Source organism: Gobius niger (genome assembly GCF_951799975.1).
Source record: "Gobius niger genome assembly, chromosome: 21".
Classification (NCBI taxonomy): domain Eukaryota; kingdom Metazoa; phylum Chordata; class Actinopteri; order Gobiiformes; family Gobiidae; genus Gobius; species Gobius niger.
This window is the reverse complement of record NC_136872.1, coordinates 25,419,957-25,428,368: the sequence shown is the minus strand read 5'-3', so window position 1 is coordinate 25,428,368 and position 8,412 is coordinate 25,419,957. Positions and strand designations below refer to the sequence as shown.

Sequence of the window (8,412 nt, the reverse complement as noted above, 5' to 3'; positions counted from 1 at the left end):
ACTCTGTCTGGATTCTCTTATGTACGTGGTTATGGTACAACATAAAAGCACATGTTTCATTTACCTTTATCTCCAGTAACAAGTGTCTCATGTCAAACAAACATCTGTGAGGAAGTAAAAGGAGACTTTGGCTGTTTTGTTCTTCATAGTCTGAGCTGTTTCTGCTCTGGAGGTGAACCTGGGTTAACCCCTTAACTCCCACCTGAACCGAGCACATTTTCTCCAGTTTGGCTTTACCCCAATCCAAAAGCTTCTGGAAAAAAGCAACAAAACTGAGACGAAAACAATGATGGAAATGTGACAAAAAAGCGAGAAAACATTGACAAAAAAATGACGAAAAATCGATGAATAAGTGGCAAAAATGTCACAAGAAATTGTCAAAAATGTGACAAAAAAATGACAAAAATGTGACAAAAAAATGACAAAAAAATGACAAAAATTTGACAAAAAAAATACTAAAATTTGATAAAAAATGGATGAAAAAATGATGAAAAAGTGGCAAAAATGTCACAAGAAATTGACAAAAAATGACCAAAAAAATGACAAAGATTTGATAAAAAATGGATAAAAAATTGACAAAAAAAAAAAAAACAATTGGCAAAAAAATGACAAAAAAATGACAAAAAAATTACAAAAATGAGTTGAATACCCAACAAAAAAATGATGGAAAAATAATCTGATGACGTGAGGAAAAAGCTCCTCTGGGTTCAGGCGGGAGTTAAGAGGTTAAGCTCGTGCATGATTTCTGACAGTGCAGGATGTTAAAGGCAGTTGTGGTGAACAGGTCTGAGCTCGTTCTGCACATCAGGACATGGAGGAACATGTGGGGGAGGAAATACTTTAACATTTTTAAACTCCGTATAGTCCCTTTAACTTGGGCAAACGTGGAAGAGCTCGGCAGCTTCTATCTTCACCTGGTTTGGAGCTGTAGAGCAGGAGAGGCTAAATGCTAACGCCGTCTGTGTTTACGTGACTGAGGACACGCGTGAAGACCAGACAGGTCCACATGAACTCATCTAAGCTCAGGTAAGAACAGATCTCAGTCTGGAAAACACTGTTCCTTTAAAGCAGGGGTGCCCAAAGTGGGGCCCTCCTAACTCTCTTCCATTCGTTCTCAATGGGAAATATGGATGCAGTACACTTTTTGGCCACCAGCGTCAAATTGGGGGCGCTGTTTCACTCCTTTCGCAAAGTTAAGGAAACACTGTTGTGGTGTCTTGGTGTTTATCAACTTTCCCACCAGTATACAGGTGTTTTTTTTTTACATTTTGCACTATATTGTTTCAATTGTTGATTTTGTTCATCTAAAACGAGGCTTTGCCAGAGTTAACATTTGTTTTAATGCATCATGTTATTTGCATAGATAGAATCAAATACAAATGTAAACCAAAACATACAATAGAGAAACTATTATTAAATGCAGTTATACGTGTTTCTCACTTGACATCGCCGTGTTTGGCCCGCGACCCACAGGCACTTCTTCATTTTGGCCTCGGAGACAAAAGGTTGGGCCCCCCTGCTTTAAGGGAAGTGACTTGGTTGTTTCAGCTCAAATAAATTATTTCTTTCATCCACATATTCTTTTTCCATTTTTTTCCCAGTGTTAGTTCAATTTTTTTTTCACTTACATTTTTTTTCCTTTTCCGAGTTTGTTTCCCTGGTTTTTGGTCATTTTTATTACTAATGTCTTCCCTTTCTCCGCTCATTTATTCCCCACGTTTTCCCATTTTTCACTTCCTGATGTAAAAATGTTCCACAGATATTTTAGTAAAGGTATCGGAAACCAAGTGTCGTGTCGATAAACATGTGACGGTGCAAAGTTAACTTTTCCCTAAACCGCGGGCACTCACCCGAGGTAAGCGTTCATGCTGTGCAGCGCCGCGGGGAGAGCGCTCGCGCCGCCGTCCGCCATTTTGACTTCAGCCAGACTCTTCCTCTGAAACACACAGTTACACACGGTTAAACTGAACTCCTGCGGCGGCGGCGGCGGCGTCTAACGGCGGCTCCTACGTGCGGCATGAGGTCGTCTCCCGTCACCACGGCGACCTTCATCTCCAGCCCCGCCTTCTTCACCACGGCCCGGATGGCGTCGGCGCAGGCCAGCGGGTTCACGCCGCCCGCGTTGCTCACCACGCGGATCCCTGAGCACAGGAGGAGCCGGATGCCCTTCCGTCAGGTCCAGGGTTTATACACGTTCATTTGTGCTTTTATTATTTTATTCATTAAGTGTTTTATAAAATGGATTTATGAAGCTGATTTTTTGTGTCTGTTTTTAACTAAACATATTGAAAAAAATAAATCTGTATATTTGTTTCCGCTGCTTCAAACTCAGTGACGAACAGCCAATCAGATCGTGAGCTCCCAGAGGCTCCAAACGACAAACCAGAGTTAAAAGTTCTCACTTAAACCAGAATAAAACTGTAAAACTAAAACATACATAATGGAAGTGAAGGATCTGATCACTGGAGCTGGACCTGAAGGAGCAGCGTTTTATACAAACTTAAGAAGAAGCGAGTGTTAGCTTAGCGCTCATTCATTTCTATGGGTTAGCCTAGCCTAGCGCCGTCCATTGGTTTACATGGAACAGTTAGCATTGGACATTAAGCCATGTTTTCTCCTAAAGATTCTTAACAAAATTTAATGATTTATTTATTATTTATTACAGCAACACATGCACTTTTAAGGCTGGTACATGTATGTAAAAACAACTAAAGATTTACAGCCAAAACACCCAAAGCCAAGAAAAAAACTTCTTAACTCCCGCCTGAACCGAGAGCATTTTCTCCAGTTCAGCTTTACCCAAATCCTGTAGGCCAGTGTAACACCTCATTTGAAAGCTAAGACCTACAAAACTCATCTAAATGGATCTTTTTCCTCACGTCATCAGATTTTTTTTCCATCATTTTTTGGGGGGGTTTCAAATCATTTGTGTAACTTTTTTGTCAATAGTAAATTTTTTGCCACATGTTCATTTTTTTGAATTTTTTTTGTCCTTTTTGTGTGACATTTTTGCCACTTTTTCATCATTTTTTCGGTCAGATTTTGGTCATTTTTTTGTCAATTTTTGTGACATTTTTGACACTTTTTCATTATTTTTTTGTAAATTTTTCGTAAATTTTTCATCATGTTTTTGTAACTTTCTGTCATTTTTTTTCATTTTTTTTTTTCACTTTTTGTCAGATTTTGGTCATATGTAAAATGTGTATTGCGTTCCTACTGAAGAATACATTGATATAAAAAGTGAAAAAATACAGATATTTTTAGCCTCTTAACCCCCACTTGAACCGAGCACATTTTCACCAGTTTGGCTTTGCCCAAATCTAAAAGCTTCTTGAAAACACGTCAAAATAGTGATAAAAACGAAATGCAAAAAAAAAAGATTTTGGTCATTTTTTTGTAAATTTTTGTGACATTTTTGCCACTTTTTCATCATTTTCTTGTCAATGTTTTCTCACTTTTTTGTCTCATCTTCATCATTGTTTTCGTCTCAGTTCTGTCACTATTTTCTCACCTTTTTTCCAGAAGCTTTTGGATTGGGGTAAAGCCAAACTAGAGAAAATGTGCTCGGTTCAGGTGGGAGTTAAGGGGTTAATGTCCAATGCTAACTGTTCCATGTAAACCAATGGACGGCGCTAGGCTAAGCTAACCCATAGAAATGAATGAGCGCTAACATGGCGGTGAAATACAGATACAGTTACATAAATTCAGTAAAAAAACCTTTGATAATAAAAACACAAATGGAGCTTCATAGAGTTTTGGTTTTATTTTAATCATGATGAAACGTTTGTGTTATTAGTTTGAGTGTTTGGTGTTTTATTGTCACCTTTCCGGTGGATGTCGTTGATAAACGGGGCCAGAGCGAAGTGGACGAAGTCCGGAGCGTAGCCCAAGTCCTGGAACGACAAAGACGACTTTAAACCCGCCTCTGACTCGTCACGAGTTCCTGTTCGGCGCGAGTCGTTACCGGAGCCTTGGCCTTGGCGGCCGTCAGCAGCGACATCGTGATCTCACTGAGGTAATCGAACACCAGGAAGTCCAGGCGCCCCCCGTGGACCAGCTGAGGAACTGCAGCACAGAGGTTATTACACAAACAGACGTGTGAGTGTCGGGCTGAGGGGGAGAGTTCACGGGTCATTCATGTTTAAGGGAACGTCAGCCCAGAACACGACACCAGGACTGACTGTAGGAGTAGAGGTAGTTTATACCTGGAGGGGCAGTAGTAGTAGTAGTAGTAGTAGTAGTAGTAGTAGTAGTAGTAGTAGTAGTAGTAGTAGTAGATTTATACCTGAAGTGGTGGTAGCAGTAGTAGTAGTAGTAGTAGTAGTAGTAGTAGTTTTATACCTGAAGTGGCAGCAGTAGTAGTAGTAGTAGTAGTAGTAGTATTGTAAATAGAGTTTGGGAAATTCCACAGTTACCATGGAGATCCGCCATCTTTGCAGCTGTTAGCATACATTTCCATTGACTAACATTAGCTAAAAACAGTTTAACAGGTGGAACAGCTCCGTTACTGCAGAGTTACTGCTGGTAAATACATGTATTACACTGTGGTGTCCAAGTGTTTTAATGTGAACAATAACTCCAGTGTTTTGACTTTTAAAATCTCCATTAGTTTACAATGACTGCTAATCCCATAATGCTTAGCGAGATGACATCACATTCCCGAACTCTCTACCTGAAGTGGCCGTGTCGCCCCAGAATCCTGAAGCGCATCCGATCCGCACCGCGTCCGCCGCGGAGCGCTTCGTGTAAAACCTCCGAGTCGCTTTAGCATTAGCATTAGCATTAGCATTAGCATTAGCTTCGCCGTGGTTTGTGGATGGAGTTTGTGTTTTCCTTCGCGGCGGGTTAGCGGCGGACGCGCTGAAGTGCGAACAGGACGCGTCGAACCGTATTTTGGCACAGATTTGCGGACTCCCGATCCTTGACAGTCCCCGACAGACCGGCCGCTGCAGCCGGGACATGTTCACGGGCTACAATAACGGTTAACGTGCAGGAAAAGCAGCGGGACGGAGGCAGAAAAGTCCGAGAAGAAGTGGGAAAGTGTGGGAAAGTTCACGGAGGAACGGTGGTGGTGCGGACACAAAAACAGTCCGACTGGAAACGGCAAACTCTGGGCTTTTTTGGTTCCTCTACGAAAATGTTAATATTTTTTAAATACATTTATTAATTTCACGTTTGTATTAAAAAAGGTGTCCAAACCTCACATTAAAAAAACATATGTAAACTGTGTATTGCGTTCCAACCGAAGAAAACATTGATATAAAAAGTAAAAAAATACATATATTTTTTAGCCTCTTAACCCCCACTTGAACCGAGCACATTAAAAAAAAAACGCAAAAAAAAAAAAAAATCGTAATCAACTGTAAGTGACTTAACAGCGATGAAAAAGCCACTAAAGTGAGAATCGCATTAAAAAAAAATAATCTAAAAAGCGTAAAAAAATTAACCAAAAAATCGAGTAAATGTAAAGTGACAAAAAAAACGTATAAATAAAACAGCATTTAGCCATTGAGCCACTTTGTGTGTTCATTTTCTGGCATTTCTTTTTATTGGCTTGAAAATAGTAAAATAAACTTATTGAGAAATTGTCTAATGAACAACATGTTTATCATCAGTTTGACGTTTGTCTAATCCACAGAATAAAGTGTTTCCTTATTTTACTGGACGAACTTTCTATTGATTTAAGAGAGAAATAAAACAGACGCCACATTTTCCAAGAGTTTATTGATCTTTTTTGTCCCAAACACAATCATTGACATTTTGACAGAATATTCCATTAATAAGGAGTTTATTTAAAGAAATCCCAAATGCACTAAAACATGTAGAGTAGGATCTTTAGGGTGAGTTCTGTGACACGTGAAGCAAAAGCAGAGAATGTAAAGTGAAGACTTTGTACAGAGCCCTTTATTCTAACGTCTCATATGAACTCAGGAAACACCGGCTCTTTCCTTATTCACACTTTTTACACACAAGAAGATCCTTATTGTCTGTCCTGCAGCAGAGACACAAACCAACACACAAACAAAGCCTGAGTCACTGTTGGAGCTGCTGTTCAGATACAAGTGTTTCATTTAAGACCTTCACAAACTGGAGACTCTGTGTCCACAGCTGAGATGATCAGAGGAGCAGAGTTTGTTCCTCCAAAATTGAGACCAGGACTGAAATAAGGAAAGAGTTTCTCCCTGAAGCAGCAGCCAGTGAAGGAGTAGAGGAGATCTGCAGAATCTACGTCATAAAAGGAGACCAGACCTGCTCCATAGTCCACAAACACCCCGACCTTCTGAGGAGGCCTCAGTGGAGACAGGAGGACAGAAGGATCAGCTAGAGCTTTGTTTTCTCCATTTCTCAACCAAATGGTCCAGAATCCGTTCTTTGGGCTCAGACCGATCTTTCCCTTCCTGTTGACGGACTCTTGGGCGACGCCTAAAGTCCACTCAGTTTTCCCTTTGACCTGAACCTCAAAGTAGAACCTGCCTGAAGAGAAACTCTGTTTTCCTAAAACCATAACACATGTATCAAACCTCTGAGGAGAGTCTGGGAGCTCCTTCTTCACATCAGTGAGATGAACCTGTTTGAGATCTTCAGACAGAACCAGCCATGGAGCAGCAGAGTCTGGGTCCAGAGTGACGTCCACAGCAAACGTCTGAACTCTCCTCAGCTCTTCTTTAAAGACTTTGCTGATCTTCTGTGAGAGACTTGTCTCCAGCTCAGACAGAGCTCGGGCCGCACTGCCCTCACACGTCTGCGGCTCAAAGCTCACGCTGCTCCAGTCCTTCAGGCCAGCAGGGGGCAGTGCAGGGCAGCGCTGTAGAAAGTGGAGGGGGTCTGTAGAGAGTGAGAGCTGCTGGGCCTCAGTGCTGCTCTTCTCCAGCTCACACATCTCCTGCTGCAGCTGTTGGATCAAGGCCTGAGCGCGCTCCTTATGTTTAGAAAGACTTTGTTCCAGGACTTTGGTGTGATGGTCCAAACATCTCTGCACAGACTCCATGATGTCACTGAAGACCTTCACCATCTGCTGTGTCTCTCTCTGAGCCTCTCTCTCACTGAGCTCCAGGGCAGCTGTGATCTCCTGGACCTTCAGCCTCCTCTGCCCCACCAGACGCTGGTTCTCAGCCACAGTCTGCTGCAGAGAGACCTTCTCCTGCTCAAACGCCTCCTCCAGAGAAACCAGCGTGTGGTTCTTGTGCTCCAGAGCAGAACATACCACACAGATGGCCTTCTGATCAGTGCTGCAGTAGAGCTTCAGCGGCTGGTCGTGTGTGGGACAGATCCTGTCCTCCAGGTCGTCCACAGGCTCCATCAGCTGGTGTCTCTTCAGTCTGGGCGCGCTCAGATGAGGCTGGAGGTGGCTCTCACAGAACGAGGACAGACAGACCAGGCAGGACTTCACTGCCTTCAGTTTGGGCTCAGAGCAGACGTCACACTGGACTTCACTGAAGTCGGGCATGTGCTCCATAGAGCTGCTCCTCTTCTCCAGTTTGAGCTGTGAGACCATCTCAGAGATGAAGGTGTTGACGCTGAGCTCAGGTCTGATGGAGAAGCTCCTGTTACACAGTGGACATTTACAGATGACTTTAGAGTCCCAGGTGTGAGAGATGCAGCGTTTGCAGAAGTTGTGTCCACATGGAGTGGAGACGGGCTCAGAGAACACCTCCAGACAGATGGAGCACAGGAACTGCTCCTCAGAGCGGCTCGGGCTCCGAGAGGCCATTTCTGAAACACATTTGGGACATAAATATCAAAACGATGTGAATATTGCAATGTTTCCAGTGTTCAATCATGTTGTGTGTGTAATCATCTCCTTTAACATGGTCCTAAAGCTGCTCCTCAGTCTGTCCTTCCTTTCACTGCACAGTTTCTCACAGTCTTCAGTTCAACTCCTGTCTCCTTCAGCCTAAAGAACCTCTAACACTGGAACATTTTAAACTCTTTTTTACAGTTTGACCAAAGACCACGTGAGCTTTGTCTCCGAGAGTTTGAGTGAGTTCTCAGTTTTACAGCCGTGTGATCTCAGATACACGTCCATGTAAAAAGTACTATTGGTCAAGTATTCCTCCAGTAAAAGTGTCTCAGTTAAATACTGACTCTTTGGTCTCTGTGGTTCGTGCTTTTCTAACGGATTCAACCTCAGAAATCAGCCCATGATCCAGAGTTTATACAAAGAAATGTACAAGAGTTCTTACCAGAGAGTCCTGAGGTGCAGACGGAGGAAACAGACTCTGAAATGTGACTTCCTGTTCTTTAGAGTCATGTGACTCAGAGCAAGAATCAGGACAGGCCAGTTCTAAACCAGGGAGTGTCAGGCAGGAATCAACCTGTAACAAACAACTCTGTAAAGTCAGTGGTGTAATAAGAATAAAAACTAGAGCTGTCAGAGAGTTAAACTGAGGAAGTGACATTTTCCTCCATTAC

The 8,412-nt window shown here is 42.5% G+C and overlaps 2 protein-coding genes across 2 annotated transcripts; both read right to left on the bottom strand.

Annotated features, from left to right (window-relative positions):
• Window positions 1–1,846: 1,846 nt before the first annotated feature.
• Window positions 1,847–5,068, bottom strand: LOC306980662 (uncharacterized protein; the record flags this gene model as incomplete). The annotated part of the gene is made up of 5 exons (XM_079580090.1): window positions 4,673–5,068; window positions 3,965–4,065; window positions 3,824–3,893; window positions 2,011–2,141; window positions 1,847–1,936 (listed from the first exon to the last, which is right to left on the bottom strand). Exons 1-5 carry the CDS (start codon window positions 4,959–4,961, stop codon window positions 1,847–1,849), a joined length of 681 nt encoding a protein of 226 aa, XP_079436216.1. The 5' UTR covers window positions 4,962–5,068.
• A 999-nt stretch (window positions 5,069–6,067) lies between these two features.
• On the bottom strand, window positions 6,068–7,711 carry LOC306980661 (E3 ubiquitin-protein ligase TRIM21-like; the record flags this gene model as incomplete). The annotated part of the gene is made up of 1 exon (XM_079580089.1): window positions 6,068–7,711. The coding sequence occupies one exon, from the start codon at window positions 7,709–7,711 to the stop codon at window positions 6,068–6,070; it is 1,644 nt and encodes a 547-aa protein (XP_079436215.1).
• Window positions 7,712–8,412: the final 701 nt, after the last annotated feature.